At 43.3% G+C, this 25849-nt stretch overlaps 1 protein-coding gene across 29 annotated transcripts in view; it reads left to right on the plus strand.

Moving 5' to 3' along the window:
• AOPEP (aminopeptidase O (putative)) overlaps positions 1 to 25849 on the plus strand; it is a 378597-nt gene that overhangs the window by 40739 nt on the left and 312009 nt on the right. For all 29 annotated transcript variants that reach the window (XR_004443283.1, XR_004443284.1, XR_004443285.1 and 26 more), the window contains exons 3-4: positions 3531 to 3697; positions 25253 to 25406. Coding sequence is in view for 20 of the 29 variants with exons in the window: in XM_033236603.1 (XP_033092494.1) it covers positions 3531 to 3697; positions 25253 to 25406 (321 nt within the window). In the remaining 9 variants the exon portion in view is untranslated. The remainder of the gene's footprint in view (positions 1 to 3530; positions 3698 to 25252; positions 25407 to 25849) is intronic.

Raw genomic sequence — 25849 nt, forward strand, 5'->3', positions numbered from 1 at the left:
CTTAGGAAAGGATTTCAATGAGAATGTGATCGAGTCTCGTATCAGACATGGGTATATTGATGGGGTGTGGCTTTTAGATTGCTGACTTGATCTACATGTTGATCGAGTCTCATATCAGACATGGGTATATCCATGGGGTGTGGGTTTTAGATTGCTAACTTGATCTACATGTTGAGAGTTCTAGCTATGGATACCAAGTGGAAGCTAGAAAAAAAATGTTAGACTTTAGCAGAAAAGATAACCCAACCATGGAAAGAGGAGGGTGGGAATAGAGAATTGTGAGGACACTGGGGAGGGTGGAGGTGAGAGCTTGCTGGGGGCCTGGCCAGGTAACTAACCCCCCTGATGGGAGAGGTCAGGTCCCCAGATACACAATGGCAGAAGGAGCTTTCAAGAGCATGACAGAAGGGATCAGGACAAAATTCTATAACAAAATGTCTAGAACTAGATCGCTAAAGAGGGCATAATACTGAACTGGGAAGGAAAGGATGGTGACAACATGGTGGATTTTAATCCAGTCAATGGAAGCCTCCCCCTGCCACCCCCACCGCATCAACTGACTCAAATATGCCTACAATATCTATGCTTCATACTTCATCAAATCATCATTCTCACATTTTCTGAGGCAGGTCTGATTTCAGACATTTGAACCCATTCATGGACACCACACTGTTTGGGATTAGGTAAACATCTTTTCTGTGTCCATAAAAGTGTCCTCTGTCGTGTGCTCATGTAAAGCCCTTTATAAGCAAATTAAACAGGTGCATACCCTCTACCTTTCTCCCTGGACCCATCCTGATCTTCCTTTCTTGTTCAGTAGCTTTACCATCCATCTTATCACTTGAGCCAGAAACCTCAGAAAAGTCTATGTTAACTATGGCTGCATAACAAATTACCCCCACACTTAGCAGTTTAAAAGAACAGACATTTATTATCTCTCACAGTTCCTAAGGCTCGGGAACCTAGGAGCAACTTAGCCGGTGTCTCTTGCTCAGGATATCTTGCAAGGTTACCGTCCAGTTGTTGGCCGGGGCTGCAGGTGTCTCAAGGTGTGCCAGGAACTGGAAAATCCTCTTTCAAACTCATTCTCATGGCTATTGCAGGCCTTGGTTCCTCACTGACTATTGACCAAAGGTCTCTGTTTCTTACCATGTGGGTGCCTCCCTAGGCTGCCTGGGTGACTTCATGACACTCATGACCCAGAGTAAACGATGGGGGAGAGAGCGAGAAAAGATAGTCTAAGATGAAAACCACAGATTTTAAAATAGTCTCTGAAGTGACTTGCCATCACCTCTGCTGTATCCTGGTGGTCCTTTCCCTGTCCCAGGTCAAACCTTTGCATATCACGGCCTGCATACTTGTAGCATAAGTGTACTGCAACTGCCTGTTTGCTCCACACAGGTCTGTTTGAGCACACAGACCTGGTACAGTATGGAAGGATGGAAATATTAGGAGGAAGGGGTTATTGGAGGCCAGCTTGGCAGCTGGCTACTTCACAGAAGTCTTCCTTTCCTTCTCCCTCTTCTTCAGCCATCACTTACTGAGTCCTGCAGTATTTCTAAGGTTTGACCTCATCTCAAATCTGATTGTTTCTTTGGGGAAGTGGTGTGGAGGCTGATGGAGGCAGCCTTGGGGGCCACATACTAAGGGCACAAGTGGAATGCGTAATAATATGCTAGCATGGCCTGCAAGCCAGCCTTATAGAGAGGAGACCAACATCTTGGCAAGCCAGTCTTTTGGGGAGGATTTCTTCCCCGTGCAGGCAGGGAAAGCCCCACGACACAGCGTTGCCCTCAGCAAGTGAGGTGCTTACTGAGCAGAACAGACAGTAGAAGCCACGACCTGCTCCCTGCCTCAGCAGCCCAAGACCCATTTTACCCGTGCCTCGGGAGGTGAGGAGCTTCCCCACAGTCAGTTAGTAAGTTGGCAACCCAGGTGGTACAAAGGTGTTTCGACTTTCTGATCTTCCCCTGCCCCATGTCAAACCTTCACATTATCATGGCATGTATACTTGCAGGATAAGCGTACGGCGACTGCCGTTTTGCGCTGAGATCCATTTTCTGCCCTTATTGTGATCCTCTCTAAGTGACAAGGAACTTCATTTCCTAGGCTCTCTTGTCTTCTGGCTTCCTAGGTTTGGCCAATGGGGGCCACTGGTGGAAGAGTTGAAAGCAGGAGCTGGCTAGAGGTAACATATTTCTCCTCCACCTGTTTTCCTTTGGCAGCTCCAGTGTGGCTGAGTCTCCTGTGGTCCCAGCTCCCGCTGGACAGTCCCCGCTGTGACTCTGGCTTCTGCCAGGTGACTCCTGCCTCGTAACCCAGTAGCACCCAGCTCCAGCAGTCTGAGGAGTCGCAGCTGATTACTGCTGTGGCTAATCCCTGGATTGTCTTACTGTCCTCTGGTTGGTTTCTCAGCTCTTCTATCATTTAAACTCATTCCCAAAATTAAATTACCTGTTTGTTAAGACCTAGACTGGTTTCTGTTTTCCATACTAGACCCTGACTGATGGAGTCGAACTATCTTTCTGTGTTTTCTCGCATGTTGTGTGAACACAGTAAATGCTCAGTTATAATGATGTTAATGAAAAAGGAACACCAGTTTATCCAAAAGAAGTAGTGCTTTGCTCTGTTCATTTACTTTGTAAGTCAAGCTGACTAAAACTACATATTTGTCATAACTGAAAAACAGAAAGTAGAAATACATTTGCCTGAGTTTTTTTCTGAGGAGTCAGTCTTGTACCTTTTACTCTGGTGTCAAGAGTGGACCCTTTGATCTTGAGAATCTTTTCCATCTTTATCAACCATGACTTTATCATGGGACGAATCTTTTTGGTTTGGGTGGGGCTGTGCTTTCTAATCGCAGCAGAACGAGTCCTAACGCCGTGCCATTGGTTTTGCACACGGTGACTTTGGTAACGACGCTGCACCCTTGGCTTTCCCATCACAAGCCTGGTTGTTGTGACCCGCAGTCCTGTTCCTATGCCAGCCCCTGTTCCTGGCCTCCACACAAGGATTCCCACAAGTGCTCCATTTGAGATGCTGGTTTCCGAGATTGGGGGTATCTGCTTGCTAGCCCTGGATTTGAGACCACCAGCTTGTTTTTCCAAGCATTAGTATCTCAGTGATCTCCAAACATATTTTCTTTTCCAGAATGCTTTCCAAAAGATTTGTAAGAATGTCTCTAAAACTTTTCTTTTGAAGTCACCAGGGCCTGAGGGGAGGGGGCAAGGGTAATATAAATTATAACTTGGCCGACTAGTATTTAAAACTTTATCCAAAAAATATTTTTCTCCTTAAAAAAACCAACTCTTTCTACATATTTAAGTAATTCATTTGAGAGAAATAACCACTCAGCTATTCACATAGCCAGCCCTTGGCAGCTTCAGTTCAAAATGCTCTGAAACCAGTCAACTCCAAAGTTTCAGATGTTTTCTTTGAAAGCTCAACTTAACCTGCACTACCACAGTGGTGAGGAAAGTGACAACTCGTTTTAAAGACTCTCCCTTTGTCTCTTTGTCTCTCCTCTGCAGGCCGTGTGTTTATACTGTGGGGTCTCCCATAAACAACAGGGCCCTTTTTCCGTGCCAGGAGCCACCCGTTGCCATGTCAACATGGCAGGCTACAGTTCGAGCAGCTGCATCTTTTGTTGTTTTAATGAGTGGGGAAAATTCTGCCAAGCCGACGCAGCTTTGGGAAGGTACTGTACACGTGTTCTTTGCTTATGTATGTATTGCGCACATGCTGGACCCAGGAACCCAATAAGCAGTATTTTTCTAAACTTTAAAGAGCTCCTTTATTAGTTGGGTTGGAAATGAACATACGGTAAAACATCCTGCCAGAGAAAACAAGCGGGGGATGGGGAGGGACACTTAGGAGCCTGGGCATGGGATTCGGGGCTCTTCATACTAGAGTTGTCGCTTCATAGATTATTTCAGCAGTTGCTTTCACCTGGTGGTGTGTGGGCCATAAGTAGGTGGTCTTGACTGAAGACTTTCTGAACAGGCAAGTGTATCATGGAAACACCATTACAGTTGAGTTGTCTGTAGTTTGTTATGGTGTCTGCACATGGTGTCATTATGTTGAGAGGTAGTGCTCTTGCTGGCTGGCCCGCTGGAGTTGTCCTAGTGAAGTGTCTGTTCTACACATGGTTTGCTGTATGACTGTGTGAAGTTCTGAACCAAAGGTGGATAAGAAAGATGGAAGGCATACTCATGCATCATCAAGGTGTTGTTTATGAATTGCTTCTTATTGCAGCATTTAACTTTTTCAGTGGAGATCCTGAGCATGTTGATGCCAGGAAAAGATGTATTTGTTTATTTGAGAGACAGGGTCTCGCTCTGTTGCCCGGGCTGGAGTGCAGTGGCTGGATCACGGCTCACCGCAGCCTTGACCTGCCAGCCTCAATTGATCCTCCCACCTCATCCTCCCAAGTAGCTGGAACTACAAGTGCATGCCACCACACCCAGCTCATTGTTGCACTTTTTTTGTAGACATGAGACTTTGCCATGTTGCCCAGGCTGGTCTTGATGCCTAGGTTCAAGCGATCTGCCTGCCTCAGCCTCCCAAAGGTGTGAGCCACTGTGCCTGGCCAGGAAACATTTTTATAGTTATATTATTTCTTTATTTAAAATATGGCATCTCCTCCCACATATTTATTATAGAAACTTTATACAGAAAACTAAAAATAATAAATTTAAATAATTATAGAGAAAATTATTGTTAAGATTTTGTTACATTTCCTTTCAGTATTTAAAATCTGTATGTTTTGTACAGTTATCATCCTCAAATTGTGATAGCATATGATGGTATTTATTCTACTTTTTTCACTTATAGTGTATCTTGAACATTTTTCAGGTCATTAAATATTTTAATATGATTTTAACATTGGCACAATATTTTTTATATGACTATATCAGAATTTAACATTTCTACATTAAATATTTTGATTATTTCAGTTTCTTTTCCTATTATAAAGTTGCATTAAATTCCAGGGGAGACATTTTACATAAAATTAGAATTACGGGCCGGGCGCGGTGGCTCAAGCCTGTAATCCCAGCACTTTGGGAGGCCGAGACGGGTGGATCACGAGGTCAGGAGATCGAGACCATCCTGGCTAACACGGTGAAACCTCGTCTCTACTAAAAAAATACAAAAAACTAGCCGGGCGAGGTGGCGGGCGCCTGTAGTCCCAGCTACTCGGGAGACTGAGGCAGGAGAATGGCGTAAACCCGGGATGCGGAGCTTGCAGTGAGCCGAGATCCGGCCACTGCACTCTAGCCTGGGCGGCAGAGTGAGACTCCGTCTCAAAAAAAAACAAAAAATTTAGAATTACGGAGTCAAAAGTTGGAACATGTTTAAGGCTGTTGGTACATATCCCATAATGTTTTCCAGAAGGTCTGTGCTAATTTATACATTCATCTGTGGTTACGAGTGTCCTGGTCACCTGGAACTTCGCTCATCTGATAGGCAGCAGAAATCTCTCTTTAATTTGGATTACTTTGATGATTAGTGAGTTTCACATGTCCTTATATGTTTCTTAACCATTTTCATTTTCTGTTTATTTCCTTGGCCCATTTTTATACTGAAGACTTAGGTTTTTGTCAAGTTTGTCTTATTTTTCAATTTTATTGGCTCTTTAAAAAATATTAATTTCTTATATTTGTGAAAAGCATTGTTCCCAGCTTTTGGTATATCTTTTAATTTTATATGATATGTCTGTTTTTATGAAGTTAAATGGATTAGATTGCTCTAAGATTCATTTTGTTCTAATATTTTTATAGTTAATTTTTATAACTCTTTAATCAGTCTGTAATTTATTATCATCAGGTTGTGAAATGAGGACTAAACATTGTCTTTTTTTTCCAAATAGAAAACCAGTTGCTTCAGGATCATTTATTGAATTTTTAAATTTTGTAATGTCTTTATCATAAGCTAGATTTACATATGTGGTGAAGTCACTGATGAATATTTACTTGATTTTTTTTTGTTTGTTTTTTGAGACAGAGTCTTGCTCTGTCGCCAGGCTGGAGTGCAGTGGCACGATCTCGGCTCATGGCAACCTCTGCCTCCTGGGTTCAAACGATTCTCCTGCCTCAGCCTCCCGAGTAGCTGGGACGACAGGCACCCACCACCACGCCCGGCTAATTTTTGTATTTTTAATAGAGATGGGGTTTCACCATGTTAGCCAGGATGGTCTCGATCTCTTGACGTTGTGATCCGCCTGCCGTGGCCTCCCAAAGTGCTGGGATTACAGGCGTGAGCCACCGCACCCACCTTACTTGATTCTTAAAAACAACACATTTAGGCTGTCGCGGTGGCTCACGCCTGTAATCCCAGCACTTTGGGAGGCCAAGGCGGGTGGATCATGAGGTCAGGAGATTGAGACCATCCTGGCTAACACGCTGAAACCCCATCTGTACTAAAAATACAAAACAAAACAAAACAAAACAGAACAAAACACACACACACACAAAATTAGCCAGGCGTGGTGGCGGGCACCTGTAGTCCCAGCTACTCAGGAGGCTGAGGCAGGAGAACGGCGTGAACCCAGAGCTTGTAGTGAGCTGAGATCATGCCCCTGCACTCCAGCCTGGGTGACAGAGTGAGACTCCATCTCAAAAAAAAAAAAAAAAAAAAAATTAAAATGTTAATTTTTAAAAATAAGTAACATTTACGTGGTCATTTACAGAAGAACAAAGGACAAAGCATTATTTGCAATGAAGTGTTTTTCTTACCTCTATTTCCCAGACACCCAGTAACACTTCCCCAAGCAACCACGGTTACCAATTTCTCTTGAATAATATGTTTTTTCTCTTTTGTTGTACAAATTGTAGCATGCTAGACACATTTTTGCATTGTGCTTTCCCTTTTAGAATAAATTTATTTTATAGATTTTTGTAACAGCATAAAGAGCATCCTCATTATTTGTTTTTTACTATTGTTTATTTTTTGGAGACGGAGTTTCACTCTGTCGCCCATGCTGGAGTGCAGTGGCACGATCTCGGTTCACTGCAACCTCTGCTTTCCGGGTTTAAGCAATTCTCCCGCCTCAGCTTCCCGAGTAGCTGGGACTACAGGCACACGCCACCGTGCCCAGCTAATGTTTTGTGTTTTAGTAGAGACAGGGTTTTACTGTGTCGCCCAGGCTGGTCTCGAACTCCTGAGCTCAGGCAATCTGTCCGCCTTGGCCTCCCAAAGGGCTAAGATTGTGGGCATAAGCCATTGCACCCGGCCTTTCCTCATTATTTTTATGGCTATGAGTATCCTATAAATGGATGTTTTACAATTTAGTTAACCAATATCTCTGGACTTCATATCAAATAAGGAATTGGATGGGTATTTACTCCATTATCCTTCTGCACCCACATTCTCCAGTTTTACTTAATAAAACTTGGGATTTGGCACTCACATTTTCTCTGTAACTTTTTGTATTATGTCTTTTCTAGGAATTACTATTAGTGTGTTATATTTTCATTCAGTTTAAAATGATTTCATAATAAGTATTTAGACTTTCTTCATTCTTGAGCTCTTAAGTTGGCTGGGAAATAGCTTCAATTTTTTTTTTTTTAGAAGACTGGATGAATGGTACATTTTCTGAGCCCTCCCATATTTAGATTGGCTTTTTGTCGTACTCACTTATGAAAAATCCTTGGCTAGGTGTAACATTCTTTTTTTATATATTTTTATTTGTAACAACCCTATTAACTGAAGTACAACATTCTTGAATCACTTTTTCCCCTCTTTAACAACTGTACATGTTACTATTATCATCTCTTACCTAGTATTTCTGAGGAGAAATAATTGTTTTTTTTTTTGAGATGGAGTCTCGCTCTGTCGCCCAGGCTGGAGTGCAGTGGCATGATCTCAGCTCACTGCAACCTCCGCCTCCCAGGTTAAAGCGATTCTCTTGCCTCAGCCTCCCGAGTAGCTGGGACTACAGGTGCCTGGCACCACGCCCGGCTAATTTTGTATTTTTAGTAGAGATGGGTTTTCACCATGTTAGCCAGGGTGGTCTCGATCTCCTGACCTCGTGATCCGTCCGCCTTGGCCTCCTAAAGTGCTGGAATTACAGGTGTGAGCCACTGCGCCTGGCCCACATTTTTTTATTTTTTGAAAGTTACCTGATTTTTCTGTCTACGTGGTCTTAGAATTTTTTTTTAATCTATGTACTTCAAAACTTTCTAGAATGAATCTGGATGTGGGTGCCTTTCTTTTTAATCAACTAATATAGTATGTATAACTTACATACTATGGCCGGGCGCGGTGGCTCAAGCCTGTAATCCCAGCACTTTGGGAGGCCGAGACGGGCGGATCACGAGGTCAGGAGATCGAGACTATCCTGGCTAATACGGTGAAACCCTGTCTCTACTTAAAAATACAAAAAACTAGCTGGGCGAGGTGGCGGGCGCCTGTAGTCCCAGCTACTCGGGAGGCTGAGGCAGGAGAATGGCGTAAAAAACCCGGGAGGCGGAGCTTGCAGTGAGCTGAGATCTGGCCACTGCACTCCAGCCTGGGTGGCAGAGCAAGACTCCGTCTCAAAAAAAAAAAAAAAAAAAACTTACATACTATATTAGGGTTCTCCAGAGAGACCAAATCAATAGGAGATAGATAGATAGATAGATAGATGATAAGGGGTTTATCAGGGGAATTGACTCATGTGGTTATGAAGGATGAGAAGTTCCACAATAGGCTAGAGACCCTGGGCTGCTGGTAGCATGGCTCAGTCTAATTCCGAAAGTCTTAGAACTAGGTAAGCCTGTGGTGTAGTTCTCAGTCTAAAGCCAAAGGCCTGAGAACCCAGGGGGCTGCTAGTGTAAATTCTAGAGTCCCCAAGGCAAGAGAGCATGTGCAGGAGGAGGAGAGTACACCAGCCTTAGGAGAAACAGAGGGCAAATCCTTTTATCTCCTTTTTTGTTCTATGTGGGCCCTCATCTGATTAGGTGACCCCACCCACATTGAGGACAGATGTACCCACTTAGTCCACCAACTCTCAGGCCAATCTCTGAAATACCCGCACAGACACCATGCTTTACCAGTTCCCTAGGTATTCCTTAACCCCGTCAAGTTGACACCTACAATTAATCACCATATATATACAATAAATGTGTACTTTTTTTACTTGTGACAATATCATTCTGTCCACCCACGCTGAAGTGCAGCGGTATGATCTCAGCTCACTGCAACCACTGCTTCCCTGGTTCAAGCAATTCTCTTGCCTTAGCCTTCTCTTGCCTCAGCCTCCTGAGTAGCTGGGATTACAGGTGTGCACCACCACACCTGGCTAATTTTTTTGCATTTTTGTAGAGATGGGATTTCACTGTGTTGCCCAGGCTGGTCTTGAACACACATGTGGGAAGCGAATGGAGCTAAAAGAAATCCACACATTTTATCCTGTCTGTTGGTACACACCAGACAGGAAGGCCATGAGAACTATAGGAAAAAAAAATTGCAGAATAAAGGTAAAACAAGAAATCATTCTAAGGACTCCGAGGCAGAACAGCATCAGAAATCAGTTTACCACAGAAACCCAAACAAGATTCGGAAACTGACATTGTCATTATGATACAAGAAGATATAACTTCTATGAAACAACAGTACACAGCCAGGAGGCGGTAACAGGCTGAAACGCAAGTGTGACAGATTGAGATTAAAAACCGACAGAGAAGGAAAATTTTTAAAAATGAATGATTGACAGAAAACTAATGTTAAAATAACATAATGTAAATTTCTGCTACTGAAATTAGGAAAGAACAAAAATGTCACTATGGAAAATCAGTGGCACGAAGTGTAAATAAAAATGAAAAGGCAAGCCACATATACCGGAAGAATATATTTGTAATACATATATCTGGCAAAAGGCTTGTACCTAGAATTATATCATTTTTTTTTGTTTGTTTTTTTAAGACAGTGTCTCATTCTGGGCTAGAGTGCAGTGGTGTGATCTCAGCTCACTGCAACCTCTGCTTCCTGGGCTCAAGTGATTCTCTCACCGAGTAGCTGGGATTACAGGTGTGCACCACCACGCCCAGCTAATTTTTGCATTCTTAGTAGAGACAGGGTTTCACCATGTTGACCAGGCTGGTCTCGAACTCCTGACCTTCAGTGATCCACCTGCCTTGGCCTCCCAAAGTGCTGGGATTACAGGTGTTAGCCACTGTGCCCGGCCTATAAAGTATTCTTACAACCTAATAATAAAACAATCAAAAACCCCTCATGAAAAAAAAAATGTACAAATGACATGACATCTTTTCAAAAGAAGATATAAGAATGTGCAATAAGTACATGAAAAGGTGCTCAACACTGTCATCAGTGAAATGCAAATTAAAACCATAATGAGATAGTATTTTACACCCAGTTAGAGGGCTAAAATTCAAAGGACTGAAAATACCAAGTGTTGTTCCAAGGATGAGCCGCAGCTAGAACTCTCACACATTCTGGTGAGAATATAAAAGGATGCAGCCACTTTGTAAATAGTTTGGCAGATACTTACAAACTTAAACATATATTTACATGATCTAGCAATTTTACTCTTAAGTATTTACCCAAGAGAAATGAAAACCTACGTCCACAAAATGATTAATACATGTTTGTTCACAGCGCATTTTCCATAATGACCAAAAACAGTCTAATTGTGCATGGATAAACAAATTGTGGTTTATTCACACAATGGACCACTATTGATAAATCAAAAAAAAAAAAGTGACACCTGCAACGATCTGGATGAATCTCACAAACATGCTGAGTAAAATAGAGTCACACTGAATGACTCTATTTATATGAGTTGTGAGAAGTCAGACCAATCTCTACTGAGGAAAACCAGATCAAGGGTTAGCTGGAATGGAGTAGGAAGTAATGAGTGCGAAGGCACAGCGGAATTTCTGGGGTAATGGAAATGTTCATGGGGTGATGATTATGTGAGTGTGTTTATCTGTGAAATCTCATTGAACAACACATTTAAGATGTACACATTTATGGCCAGGCATGGTGGTTCACACCTGTAATCCCAGCACTTTGAGAGGCCAGGGCAGGCGGATCACTTGAGGCCAGGAGTTCAAGACCATTCTGGGCAACATAGTGAAACCCTGTCTCTACAAAAATACAAAAAACATAGCCATGTGTGGTGGTGCATGCCGGTAATCCCAGCTACTCAGGAGGCTGAGCAAGAGAATTGCTTGAACCAGGGAGGCAGAGGTTGCAGTGAGCTGAGATCGCACCACTGCACTTCAGCATGGGATACTGTCTAAAGAAAAAAAAAAAGTACACATTTATTGTATATGTGTAGTGGTTAATTTTAGGTGTCAGGTTGACTGGATTAAAGAGTTGGCAGATACATGCAGCTCCTTTATCTGGGCTCTAGTGTCTTGTTGGCAATTGTCCAGTCAGGTTCTGCTAGAACACATAGGCTGTTTTTCTGCTGTCTCTGTTTGGTTCCCTGACTTGCTGAATTGATTGAGTATATGAAACACTGCAGTTTCAGATAGGCACTGATAGGTGGCCTGCTCACATTTCTGCCTGTAGCAGTGTGGTTGCGATAACTCCACTTCCCAAGATGCCGTGTGGCTCTCCCCACCCTCCGCTCAGCACGCCTACGTATTTTCTCATTCATGGTTTGGCCCTGCAGTAAAGCCTTGTGTTCGACAGTGTTTCCCAAACTGGAGCATTCTTCTTCTTTTTAGAGGGAAAGGTCTCATGATTTACCACAGTTGACTTAAATTATTTATATTAGAATGACATTTCAAAAACTAGAGATCTAAGACTAAATATGAACTCTGTGTTCTTACAACTCTTACACATCCATAAAGCCAAAATACAATTACAAACGAAATGCAGATCAAACTAGCAAATCAATAAAATTCAAATTCAATTTATAATTTGAATTTTATATTGATATATATAAATATAAATTGAATGTACAGATTAATATTTTGCTGAGATGAAATTGCCCCTCACCATATGAATGTGGTGCTGATGGCTCCATGCAGTTTCTTTTGAGACTGAACACCTGTTCTACCCTGAGCCACACAATAATCCAGTTCTCCATCACTTGTCTTTTATCTCCCTGTAAACTTTTGCTTACACAGCATGCTGTGATGTCGTTGGGCCTTTACTCAGCCAAAAGCATCATCCTTATGTTCTTTTCTCATTATCTCTTGATAATTAATCGCAGTCCCACACATCCCCATGCCATCATACACACTCATGCAGATGGGAACTCTGACATCGTTTGGCAGTACTCACATCTGGGTGATTTTAGGGGCCAGCGAACCATGGCCTGCTGGCCAAATCTAGTCCACTGCCTGTTTCTGTAAATAAAGTTTTTTTTGGATCATGGCCATTGTCTTTGACTGCCTTCATGTTACAATAGCAGAGTTGAGTATTGGCAACAAGGTCCTGCAAAGCCTAAAAATTTGTTACCTGGTCTTTTGCAGAAAAAAGTTTTCTGACCTCTATCATATTCATCCATCTGTCTGTTGTTGTGTATCTGTTTGAAGGTTATCATCAAAAAATTGAGAATTAAGTTTAAAATTTTTATGAAAAGCTTTTGTACCCCCAGAAATATATCTGTGGACTTTTTTTTTTTTTTTTGAATTCCATTTGAGGACAGAGTAATAAAATAGATGCTTATTGAGATTTGCTTATGTTCACACCACTTACACCTTACATGATATCACAGAACAATCTTTGCCAGTTCAAGCTGAGGGAGAATTAAGCTAGACAAGATAAAAGAACTCTATGCTTAATACTGCAATTCCTCCCACAGACAGGGTTTATCGGAGGACAATCAGGAAATAGTACTAATAAAGCTGTTTGCCAGAACCAAAATGGCTGTTCTGAGGATGGAATAATGTCTGCAAATGTATCTGCACTCCTTAGAGAAAGGGGATGTGGATACAAGATGATGCTATTTCCTTTCCAAGTCATGTTTTCTCGATTGGCAGATTGGTCTCATAGGCCCTCTACTCTGGTGTGCACAATGCCCTTTAAAATGATGAGCTGTCTTTGAAAACATGACTGGCAAAGCGCGACCCAGCAAGTCACAGTTTCCATCACAGTGACACACAGGCCTGATTAGCGCATTTCCCGGGCACCAGCTGGTTTTTCCAAAGATACAAGGCACCTGGGAGCAGATCACAGCAGCAGAAATGACAGCAGCCCTTGGGCAGGGAACAGAAATCAGAAGACAGACCTCTGGGTCCTTGCTTCATAAGGGAAATCATTTCTCCTAACCGTTTTTAAAATGAAGGGTAATGGTTTGGATGTAGGGTGATGACCATTGTAAGAATTCTATTAGCTGAGCAGTTGTTATTCTTTTTTTTTTTTTTAAGAAGGCTAAGACAAGACCATAGATTTAGATTAACTTGCTTGGCTCCTTTATTATTCTCCTTTATTATTAAACTTCCTCAGCATAATGCGATTTGGGCAGACAGAGATGTTATCCTGTGACTTATTGTTGGCCTATTTTCTCTACCAAAATATAGCTAAACTATTGAGTGCAGAGACCCAATGCCTAATACAGTACCTTGTGTAGAGTAAGTGTCCAATATGTATTTGTGGAATAAATGTGTTCTTTATAATCAGGGAGAAGTAGTATGCTCATGGAAGAAACATTTGAAACTACTAGTGATAGTAACAAAATCGACTTCAGGGTCATTTCTTCTGGTTTTGCTGCTTAATTACAGTTTCTGCCTTTTTTCCAGCCTCAACAAATTTTAAGAATTGGTTTAGTACATTATTATTTTTTCTAGTAATTTTTTTGTTTAGTTTTATTTATTTATTTATTTATTTATTGAGACGGAGTCTCACTCTGTCGCCCAGGCTGGAGTGCAGTGGCACGCTCTGCCTCCTGCGTTTACACCATTCTCCTGCCTCAGCCTTCCAAGTAGCTGGGACTACAGGTGTCCGCCACCATGCCCGGCTAATTTTTTGTATTTTGAGTAGAGATGGGGTTTCACCGTGTTAGCCAGAATGGTCTCCATCTCCTGACCTCGTGATCCGCCCTCCTCGGCCTCCTAAAGTGCTGGGATTACAGGTGTGAAAGTTTTATTTTTATAGAGTCTAATTTAGTATATCCCTGCTTCCTAGAAAAATAAAATATTCTGAGGGCTGGGTGCGGTGGCTCACGCCTATAATCCCAGCACTTTGGGAGGCCGAGGCGGGCAGATCACAAGGTCAACAGATCGAGACCATCCTGGCTGACACAGTGAAATGCCGTCTCTACTAAAAATATAAAAAAAAATTAGCCGGGCGAGGTGACGGGCGCCTGTAGTCCCAGCTACTCGGGAGGCTGTGGCAGGAGAATGGTGTGAACCCGGGAGGCAGAGCTTGCAGTGAGCCAAGATCACGCCACTGCACTCCAGTCTGGGCAACAGAGCGAGGCTCCGTCTCAAAAAATACATTAAATTCTTCCTGCTTTTATTTTTTGTGGGAGGCCTCGAGTAAATGAGGAAGACTGCCTAATGGAAGCTCTTTCCAGATGAAGGAGAAAAAGCATATGAACAAGTGAAAGATGTTAAAAACTACATGTGCCTTGCACAGGATCCGATTTCATTTTTCTGTGCAAAAGTAAGACGTAGACATTACTTCATTCTGGGCAAAATGCTACTCTCTGGCCTGCCCAATAGACTAGCTCTCTGACATTCTCTTTCTTTTGACATTGTGTGGGAAATTCCAGGAAAAAGCCAAGATCTGAGAGTCCAGACCCTCCTGTGTGCAACTGAAAGCCAACTTTTCCAAATGAGCAGTACTGTTTAGACTGCTCCTGTAGTATGCAACCAGGAACTACGCATGAGGAAATGGTAAATTAAGAGGCATTTAGGAATGGTTATGATTAAGCGTTTTTCTCACAAAGAAAGAATGCAAAGTAGAGAAAGCTCCTTGTTTCTAGAACTGGGGAAACTTTATTTCACGCCAAGACACAGACATTCCTGTTTTAAGCGTGACTGTATTCATCTTTTCCCATTAGAAACCTGCCGGTGGGCCAGTGCTTTCTGAATCTCTGTCAGTTAATTCTTTTGTTTTGTGATTTGTTGTTGACTAGTTCTTTCTTACCCTCCTGGCACTGCGCTTACCATACATGACATATGTGAAAGTCATCATGGTTTCTTTCAGACAGTGATGATTCTGGCAGGCATGTATATACTAGTTCTCGTTGCTGTAGATTTTTGTCTTGGACTTGACATTTATGAATGTTCCATATGTGTAAAGCACTAAAGTTTACCTGTGACCACCTGGAGCAGTATGATTTGGTGTCCAGTTAGCTGATCCAGCTTAAGGGGAACTGGGTCACCTGCATCGAAGGTCAGAGTGGCTGGTGAGACTTGAATAACAAGCCTGCTGGGGCATGTTCCTTTAGGTATCCCATTAGCCAACAAGGAAAACCTATCGAGGCGCTTGTGTTCAGCAGGTGGCGCTCTTTTACCGAGTTCACAAGAATGATCTTGAAGGTCGTTCTCTCCTGCCTCTCCCGTGCCTGAGGCAGTACCATGTTGCAGGGGAGGAAACCCGAAGCCTTGCTGGGTAGCATCAGTGCTTGCAAAGTGGTGGCCTGACTTGGCACATCGCCCTGGTTAGGCAATGCTGGTGCCCAGGGCGTCTTACTGTCTCGTTTGTTCTGGTGCCAGTTACAACCCTTGAGCAACTGTGGAGAAGAACTAACAAGAGACAGTCACGCTATGGGTATTCACGAGGGTGGCACTCACTTAGAAAACCAGAAGATGTAGACTCGGCATCTGCAAAGTCCTGATGGAAAGCTGGAGTTTGCTGAAAGACCCAAGCAGTGGAGAAGGAGGCCAAGAGGGGAAGAGCAGCCAAAATGGGGAGCTCTCTCTCCTTTTTGTGACTATATTATATTTATTGTGCAGATGTATGTATATTATATATTTAAAATATATGCGGTATACGTTCCGTATGGTATGTCTATATACACTTATAAGTGTACATGTTTCTGAATATACATATTCCTGTAAACATTGTTAGGCATCTTTAATTTGTGATGCAAAGGTGTTCCAAAGTAATCATAATGTATATAATAGTTTGGACAGGGCCGGGCGCGGTGGCTCAAGCCTGTCATCCCAGCACTTTGGGAGGCCGAGACGGGCGGATCACGAGGTCAGGAGATCGAGACCATCCTGGCTAACACGGTGAAACCCCGTCTCTACTAAAAATACAAAAAAACTAGCCGGGCGAGGTGGCGGGCGCCTGTAGTCCCAGCTACTCGGGAGGCTGAGGCAGGAGAATGGCGTGAACCCGGGAGGCGGAGCTTGCAGTGAGCTGAGATCCGGCCACCGCACTCTAGCCCTGGCAACAGAGCAAGACTCCGTCTCAAAAAAAAAAAAAAAAAAAAAATTAGTTTGGACAGGAATCGCTGAAATAAGGAATTGTGGTTAGAGAAAGAAACAATTTTGAGGTAGCAAAGTAGCAGGGGCTACTGAAGGATTGAGGAAAGAAAGATTATATGTGAAATAAAAGCACATATCAATTGGATATTTCCGAATGCTTCATGCTGTTTTTCTAACCTGTAGTGGAGAGGTTGAAAAAGTAAAATGGACGGTTTTCATAGGAAGAATTTAAGTGCCTGTTTTAATTTTCAGTGAAAACAATAACTCTTTAATACAAGAAGTTCCATGTGATGCTTAACTTGGCAGAGCTATGATCTGCCTTTGCCTCTGCACAAGCAGAGTGGTTATGTGTGTGTGGTTATAGCTGTGCTTTTAATTATATTGAGTAGGTTTATCCAAAACTCACCTAAGAATAGGACACTAAATTTTCATAAATTTCTTATTTAATTTACTATTGGTAGGCATGACTGGTGTGTAAAAATGACTACCATATCTTGATTTTTCTTCTCTTAAAATTTTTTGTGAAAAATGATGATCTCCGTTAGCTAAGTTTCTCACAGGTTTAGTATAAAAAGTTCTCTCTCCTCTCGTGAACTTTACTCCTTCGTGTTCTTCCTTTTCCCTCTTTACTAAGAATTATTCTTCCTCCTGTGGAAGACAGAGTCTTCAGAACTATTCATAGGACAGTTTTAGAATAGTCAATGAAAAATAATTAAGATAACTGTTTTAACACTCTTTAGTTATGATACTTATTTTCAAAACTAAATTTTATTTATTTGTATTTTTATTTTGGAGACGGAGTCTCACTCTGTCGCCCAAGCTGGAGAGCAGTGGCACAATCTTGGCCCACTGCAACCTCTGCCTCTTGGGTTCAAGTGATTCTCCTGCCTCAGCCTACTGAGTAGCTAGGATTACAGGTGCCCACCACCACGCCTGGCAAATTTTTGTATATTTAGTAGAGACAGGGTTTCACCATGTTGGCCAGGCTGGTCTTGAACTCTGGACCTCAGGTGATCCTCTCGCCTTGGCCTCCCAAAGTGCTGGGATTACAGGCGTGAGTCACTGCGCCTGGCCCAAAGCTGTATTTTATTTTATTTATTTTTATTTTATTTTATTATTTATTTATTTATTTAATTTTTTTGAGATCGAGTTTCACTCTTGTTGCCCAGGCTGGAGTGCAATGGCACGATCTCGGCTTCTCGGGTTCAAGTGATTCTCCAGCCTCAGCCTCCTGAGTAGCTGGGATTACAGGCATGTGCCACTATGCCCGGCTAATTTTGTAGTTTTAGTAGAGATGGGGTTTCTTTTTTTTTTTTTTTTTTTTTTTTTTGAGACGGAGTCTCGCTCTGTCGCCCGGGCTGGAGTGCAGTGGCTGGATCTCAGCTCACTACAAGCTCCGCCTCCCGGGTTTACGCCATTCTCCTGCCTCAGCCTCCCGAGTAGCTGGGACTACAGGCACCCGCCACCTCACCGGCTAGTTTTTTGTATTTTTTAGTAGAGATGGGGTTTCACCGTGTTAGCCAGGATGGTCTCGATCTCCTGACCTCGTGATCCGCCCGTCTCGGCCTCCCAAAGTGCTGGGATTACAGGCTTGAGCCACCGCACCCGGCCGAGATGGGGTTTCTGCCATGTTGGCCAGGCTGCTCTGAAACTCCCAACCTCAGGTGATCCACCCGCCTCGGCCTCCCAAACTGCTGGGATTATAGGCGTGAGCCACTGTGCCCGACCCAAAAACTAAATGTTAAGCTACGTCTTGTGATTTGAAAATTGATCCATTTCAGGTTCTATTATAGCTACAAAAAGCACGGTCATCTAAGGAAAATTTCAGTCCTGTTGTGGAGATGAAAATGTCTATTTGGATCTTGTAACAACTGTTATTGTCAATACGTCATATGATACGTGTATCTTAGTAGTGAGACTACTGAAGTATGAGAGTTTTTCCCCTACATGCAGTCCAGTAGGAGGGAGTGATGTAGGGGCGTTAGAGAACTCTGGTCTCTTTCTGAGGAGGTCAGGAGGCCAGCGTTACAGAATCTGCCCAGAAAGAAGGGCAAGCTGGGTGGCGACTTGTGCCTGAAGTTAAAGAGTGCTGTTTCCTCTGCTTCCCTTCCTACCACCCGTCTCTGTTAGTCTTGCTAATGAATCCTGGCCTGGCTGTGAAATCATCCAGTGGCGTGAGGGGTTTCTGGCCTCTGCAGAGGAAAAACTCTGGGTTAATTCAAGTACAGCGTGTTCTCTTTGTTTTGCAGCTGGTGTGGCTGAGGGAATCTAGTGCAAGTGGATTGAATCAAAAGGAAAACGAAGGCATTCACTATCTGTTTCATCAAGGATGGCTCATTTGAAGTAAACACCATTTAAATAGTCTCCAAATGGCCCATTCTATATGAAGTCATACAGGATGCCCCCTTTAGGCTGTCATTCTCCTTTAAATGGATCGCTTTGTGTGTACTGTGTTTTAATGCCATTCAACCCTAAACCCCGTATGTGGGCCTCATCAGGTCGCGGTTTTCAGTACACATGTGGCAACCATACCTTCTGCATTCTTTGCCTCTGCCTTCAGAAGATCAGCCTGAGCATCAAGGGTAGACAGCTGTAAAGCTGAGAGCTTGCAGATGAAGACTACAACAACAGCAGATGATGACAAGCAGCTAACGTTTCTTGAACACTTACTTTGTGCCAATTATTATGCCTAGTGATCACTCTGTAGATTATCTAATTTCATCTTAACTTAATCCTCACAGCGAGATACTGTGATCATTCTCTTGTTACACACAAGGAAACCGATGCATTAGAGAAATCAAGCGATGTGCCCAGACTGGTCAGTGCAGAGCAGGGACTCGAACCCCAGCTGTCGGGTTCCAGAGGTGGAACTCAGTGAATGGACATACCCAAGAGCAATACACTCTCATGAGCTCTCTTGCAGGCAGGCTTATTCCAACCAATAGACAACCCCGAAATGACTTATCTTTGTCTTGGGAATGCACGCTCTGCTTTCTGAGGCAGTATTTCCACCTTATTCTTGGCAATTTTGGTAGGCTGATTGGAAGATAAGGTTAGGTGCTGTTCCCTGTGGCAGTGGGCAGTCTTCACGTAAGATTGGGCTCATTGGAACAATCCAGCAACAGACAACTCAAAAGAGACTTTTCTACCAAGTGAGGATACTAGAAAGTTCCTCGTAGCGGGGAACTGATGAAATCGTCTCCAGAGCGCTAGCCGCGCCCCGTGATCTCGGCGCTGGTCTAGCATTCAACCAGGATCCAGGCAAGGAGCCCAGGGCCAGACTCTAGTGAGAAGCTTCTGAGAAGAGTTCGACCAGGGTCTTTGGGAATTGGGTTTCTGGCTGGTTCTTATTTGGCCTAGCCAATTGATCTACCCTGATTTGACTGTCATTTGGTATCCAAGAAAACCTTTTTGCTTGTAAAAGCTTGCAGACTGAAACAGTTGATTCCAAATGAGCTCCACTCAGTAGAGGAACTTTAGAAATCTAAGAAAATAAAAAAAACTTGTGTGCTGTACAGGAGGAAATCATCTTGAGCACTTAAAATATGAATTTGGGTGATATTTAAAAAACAATTGTTTTGTTTCCATTATTGAATTTCAGAAAAGACTGTGAGGAAGCAATGACAGTTTTAACATATTTTTATTGGACTCACCTCAGGTTCCGTTAGCACTATTGCTATCTCACTCTCTAACTCTGGGTCATTTAAGGTTTCTGACTTTTTAATTGCTAATCTCCATTTCTCTCCCCTGCCACGTCCCGCTGTGACTTCCTGTGGCCTCCCCACGTCACCTCGAGGGTACAGACGTTCTGATCGAGGTCCTGGGTTGTGATGGGGTTGGGCGCTCTCTGTGGACTTCTGTGGACCTTGTGCAGGGATCTAACAAACACCTCCTACTCCATTAGCAGTGTTTCCTCTTGCAGGTAGTTTCGTTTCTGCTGTTTCCACAAGCATCATCTTGCCCATGGACTAGGTGGATGGCGCAGGAACCAGACAGGCAGCAGCAAGAAAATCAGGCCACAGTTTCCACCAAATGTAGGGAGAAAGCTTGTGGTGCCTGGTGCTTCATTCTTAAAAGGATTTCTTAGTAGGCTAGTGCCTGCTCCTTCTCTCTCAATTGCTTCTTTCTTCTGAGTTATATTTCATCATTTTAATCGAACCTCAGTACCAGACATGTTATTCTTTTTCTGTTAAGATTACCTTTTACTTAATTGATTAGTTCAATTATTTTGTATTAAAGATGCAATATTTAAAGAGTCAAGTAATTCTGATGGGTTTATTGTAACCATTTTCCCAAGCAGCAGTAACCACTTTCACCTCTTTTGGCTGATTCCTTGATACTTACCTGCATGTCCTTCAATAAGACGCTTTATTGTTCAGGGTTGGTCTTCCCACTGTGGCAGGTAAGCAATTTAGCTGTCCTCCTCTCTCCCCCAACTTCACCATACACAGGCCCCCTTCCTAAAATCCTGTCTTCTCAATGTAATTAATATCATAATGTTGATTAGATCAGTATTCTTCATTTATATTATTATTATTTTTGACATAGGGTCTTCCTCTGTCACCTGGGCTGGAGTGTAGTGGTGTGATCACAGCTCTACTGCAGCTTGACCTCCTGGGCCCGAGTGATCCTCCTACCTCAGCCTCCCAAGTACGTGATCACAGGCAGGCACCACCAATGCACCTGGCTAATTGAAAAACATTTTTTTTGTAGTGATGGATCCCCCTGTGTTGCCCAGGCTGGTCTCATGTGATCCTTTTACCTAGACCTCCCAAAGTGCTAGGATCACATAGGTGAGCCACTGCATCCAGCCTTCATTTATATCATTATATTTTTGTGTGTTATTAAGAGCTAAGCCTTGTAGCAAAACTGTGGCTTCGTTATTATTTCTGTACATGTTAATTTTTTTCTTGGATGGAGTTACTAATTGTCTTATGCTTTGCTTGTTTTTTTTCCCATTTGCTTGTCCTTTTGGATCTTGATTTTGCATTAGCGGCTTTCTAAGGATACCTGGAAGCTTGCGTGCAAGCATTCAGGAGCAGGGGACTGAAATATGAATTGGAAGCTGTGAATACATTTGGAGGGCTCGTCAGCCATCAGCTTCACCGTAGACTGATTTCTTAAGCTAGTCCCCTTCTTTCAGTCTCTTGCCTAGACAGTGAAAGCCTGGCTGCCAGCCTTCTGGAACAAAATAAGGGAGGATGGCTGGTGGCCTCAGCATCCTATGTGCATGTATTCATGTAATTCCATTCACTTGCCTTCAACTGTGCCATTTCTCCTCCAACACCACAGCTGCCAGCTCAGAGGCTCTCCTTTTAGTCTTCCTAGAAAATAAACTTCCAGTTATTTGTTGGGGTATGTGTGGGATGGGCAAATAGCCCAGGTGTGCAGGGTGGGGGAGAACATCCATGGATCTGGCTACTTCTTAGATGTACAGCTGGGCCTGCTTAGTTTAGCATTTCCTCCACCCTAGAGCCTTGTGGAGCTTCTAAGGGGTAAAATGAGGTGGGTCTTATCTTTCCCCACTGCCAACTTAGGGCTCAGGTCTGGATTCAGGTCTGCTGTGTCGTTTGTCATTCTTCCATCTGCATTCTAGCTTCCAATATTCTGCAACAATTGTCTGCTGCTTTATTCTCTCTGTCCTTGTTGGTTCGTGTCTTTAGAATAGAAATTCTTTTACTGTTCCTGAATGGAGTTTGGGGAGGAAGTAAAGGTGGCCTCGGCCTCATACATTTAAACTTCTCTTTTTACCTGAAAACCTCACCATTGCTGCTTATTTACTGAACTGCCAAGGGTCTGAATTTTTAACAAGGAAATTTTAATGGTTCTTGGTAAACTCTAACATTTACTTTAGAGAAGGAATGACAGACCATAGCCCTTTGATGAAGAAAATGTGTTTTTTTAAGGTTTTTTTTAATACCAGAGCCTTTCAAAAGATTTAGTTCCTTACCCATAACTTCCTCCTCCTTCTTCCATCTGCACGCTCCTTTCTACCTGCTTCAACTCATTGTGTTTCCAGTAGAAAATGAAAGTTTTTATGGAGCAGTCATGGGAGGCATTGGGTTCCAGGGAATGTAGGTAGTTACGGGAAGACAGAAAAATGGAGAGGTGGAGTCCATAGAGCCCATCATGTCATATCCATGTCATTCTTTCATCAAGACGTCTGTGACTGTCCCTACCTCCTTCTTACTGTCTTGGAATCATAGCAGTGATTCTCTTTGAGGCTGTGGTTTTGCTTCATGCCCAGTAGACGCTATCACTTGATTAGCTTCAATGTGTCTGGATTTAGTTGTCCCTTTAAGGAGGAGTACGCCTTCAGCTTGTTCTTTTTGTTGGAGACCGAGTCTCACCCAGGCTGGAGTGCAGTTGCACACGATCTCGGCTCACTGCAACCTCTGCCTCCCAGGTTCAAGCAATTCTCCTGCCTCAGCCTCCTGAGTAGTTGGGATTACAGGCACGTGCCATCACACCTGGCTAATTTTTGTGCTTTTGGTAGAGATGGGGTTTCACCATGTTACCCAGGCTGGTCTCGAACTCCTGACCTCAAGTGATCCACCCGCCTTGGCCTCCCAAAGTGCTGGAATTACAGCCACAGCTCCTGGCCTACCTTCAACTTCTTAGTCAGCTATAAAGAAAGGGATATCAAGAGTGGCCATTTTGGTTCCAGAAGCAGGGTACAACTTCCAGGCAAGTTGGAGAGAATGGCTGGCTCTGGTGGGTGTCCACCAGTTCTGATCATGTCCCTTTGTGTCTCTCTTTCAAGTAACTCCCTTCATGGCTTCCAAACTTGAATCTCACCAAAATATTATTTATTTTTAACTAAGTCCAACCTTCCTGAGTTCAGAATTTGTTTTGAGATAGACAAAGGAACCATGAACATGGAGATCAAAATCTAATCTCGATTCTTGGTTTTTACTGGTAAAGCACTTTAAAAAATGTCATGTTAGGTCTGCCGGCCAGTAGGGGCATGTTAATATTTCAGCTCGGAATTTGACATCCAATCACAGACCACATTGGACAACCATAGGCCAATTTGGTCAGTGATTGGATGTCAAATGTGTTTAACCCTCTAAAACTTAAAGCAAGAAAAAGAATAATAGCTCTTTCTATGAAGGAGTTTGTGAAGGAACTGAAAGAGATTTATGCTAACAGAAGTTCCTCCCTATGGGAACATGAGGAGTGGAGAAATGTGTTCCATAACAGAAGGTGATATCCCATAGCAAAGACGTTGGATCAACTTAAACGCCTATCGATGTTAGACTGAATAAAGAAAATGTGGTACATATACACCATGGGATACTATGCAGTCGTAAAAAAGAATGAGATCATGTCCTTTGCAGCAATATGGATGGGGCTGGAGGTCATTATCCTAAGAGAACTAACACAGCATCAGAAAACCAAATACTGCATGTTCTTACTTGTAGTGGGAGGTGAACACTGAGTGCACATGGACACAAAGAAGGGACAAGGGACGCCAGGGCTTACTTGAGGGTGGGTGGGAGGAGGGTGAAGGCAGAAAAGCTACCGATTAGGCTGGGCACAGTAGCTCAAGCCTGTAATCCCAGCACTTCAGGAGGCCAAGGTGGGAGGACTGGTTGAGCCCAGGAGTTCGAGACTAGCCTGAGCAACATAGTGAGAACCTGTCTCTCTAAAAAAAAAACAAAAACAAAAAAATTAAGCTGGGTGGGTGTGGTGGCACATACCTGTAGTCCCAGCTACTTGGGAGGGTGAGGTGGGAGAATCACTTGAGACATTGGATATTGGGTATACAAGAGGTTGAGCCTGCAGTGAACTGTGATCACGCCACTGCATTCCAACCTGGGCAACAGAGCGAGACCCTGTCTCAAAAAAGAAGAACTACCTGTTGAGTACTATGCTTATTACCTGGGTGACAAAATAATCTATACACTAAACCTACTCCCACCCTGCCCCATGATGCAGTTTACCCAAGTTTGTTATACAAACTTGCACCTGAACCTAAAATAAAAGTTAAAAAAAGATGATATCAGTTCTTCTTAAGACATGATTAATGTATAGCAGATGCTCAGAAAAAATACTATGTTAAATCAGGTTGTATGACACATTCAGATTTCAGAAATGTGAAAGTCATTTTTACATCTTAGAAATGAGGGGAGTATAGTGTTATAAGTTATCAGCCATTCATTCGTTTGGTAAAAAGCCTCTAAGGTTTGGACCAAGTGGAGAGTACACCCTCAACTGGAATGGGGAGCCCCAGGTCTAATCCCAGTCCTGTTACAAACTAGTTAGTTAGGAGTCCTTGGCTCCGTTGAACCTCTACACCTGCTTTTCATCTGCTCAGCAAAGAGTGGAAGACCAGCTAAACAGATAAAAGGGACTAAGGGTAAGACCTGAACTCCCACAGCTAGTTAATTTCAGAGTGGGCGTGAAAACCCAAGTGTCCCCCTTCCCTAGTCTCATGTGTTTTCTGCTATATTGAATTTAGATGGACTTGAATTGAATTTGGACAAGATAGTTACAGCACAAAGCAATCATTGCTTTGCTCACTCTTTCACTCATTCAACTGGTATCAATTGAGCATTTTTAAAATGCTAAATACTGTGTTGGATGAATGAGACATATTCTGTCTGTAGGAGCATACAGCCTGCTGTGTGTACAGCTGAGAGGGACCCCTGCACTACTGCCCTCACGTGAAGGGCTTCAGACTGATCCGTGGAAGAGACCAGACCTTCCTAGTTGCCTTGAAGCCGTCATCCCTCCTGTGCTTTCCCTGAGACCTGAAGTAGTGCCCTTTCTGCTGATGTGACCCACCGCCAAGAGTTGGCTCTTACCAGCTTATCACAAAAGCTCTCTAAGTGCCGCAAGAGAGGAGATCACACAGCAGAGCCCAGAACCATATATTAGCCTCATTATGGTTCTTCTCTTCCTGTTTATAGGGTGCTCAAGCTGGTATTACTACGTAACTATGCCGATGCCAGCCTCCACCTTCACAATTGCAGTGGGATGCTGGACAGAAGTGAAGATGGAGACGTGCTCATCGGCTGATTTGGCAACAGAGAGGCCCTTCTCACCTTCTGAGGCTGACTTCAGGTTTGTGTAGGGGGACTTGCTGGGAAGGAAAAAAAAAAACACTTGAGGGAGTGGTATGATGCATTTCTTCCAAGCACTGGGAATGTGAGTCATTCCTGTTGAGAAACTAAACCAAAATAGGATTAATCAAAGCAGGAAAAGCCCTGTTAGAAAGGAAAGAGAGGGCTGGGCGCAGTGGCTCACGCCTGTAATCCCAGCACTTTGGGAGGAGGCCCAGGTGGGTGGATCACGAGGTTAAGAGATTGAGACCATCCTGACCAACATGGTGAAACCCCGTCTCTACTAAAAATACAAACAAATTAGCCAGGTGTGGTGGCAGATGCCTATAGTCCCAGCAACATGGGAGGCTGAGGCAGGAGAATGGCTTGAACCCGGGAAGCAGAGGTTGCAGTGAGCTGAGATTGCGCCACTGCATTCCAGCCTGGCGACAAACTGAGACTCTG

This window comes from Trachypithecus francoisi, unplaced genomic scaffold (genome assembly GCF_009764315.1).
Source record: "Trachypithecus francoisi isolate TF-2019V2 unplaced genomic scaffold, Tfra_2.0 Lachesis_group16, whole genome shotgun sequence".
Taxonomy (NCBI): domain Eukaryota; kingdom Metazoa; phylum Chordata; class Mammalia; order Primates; family Cercopithecidae; genus Trachypithecus; species Trachypithecus francoisi.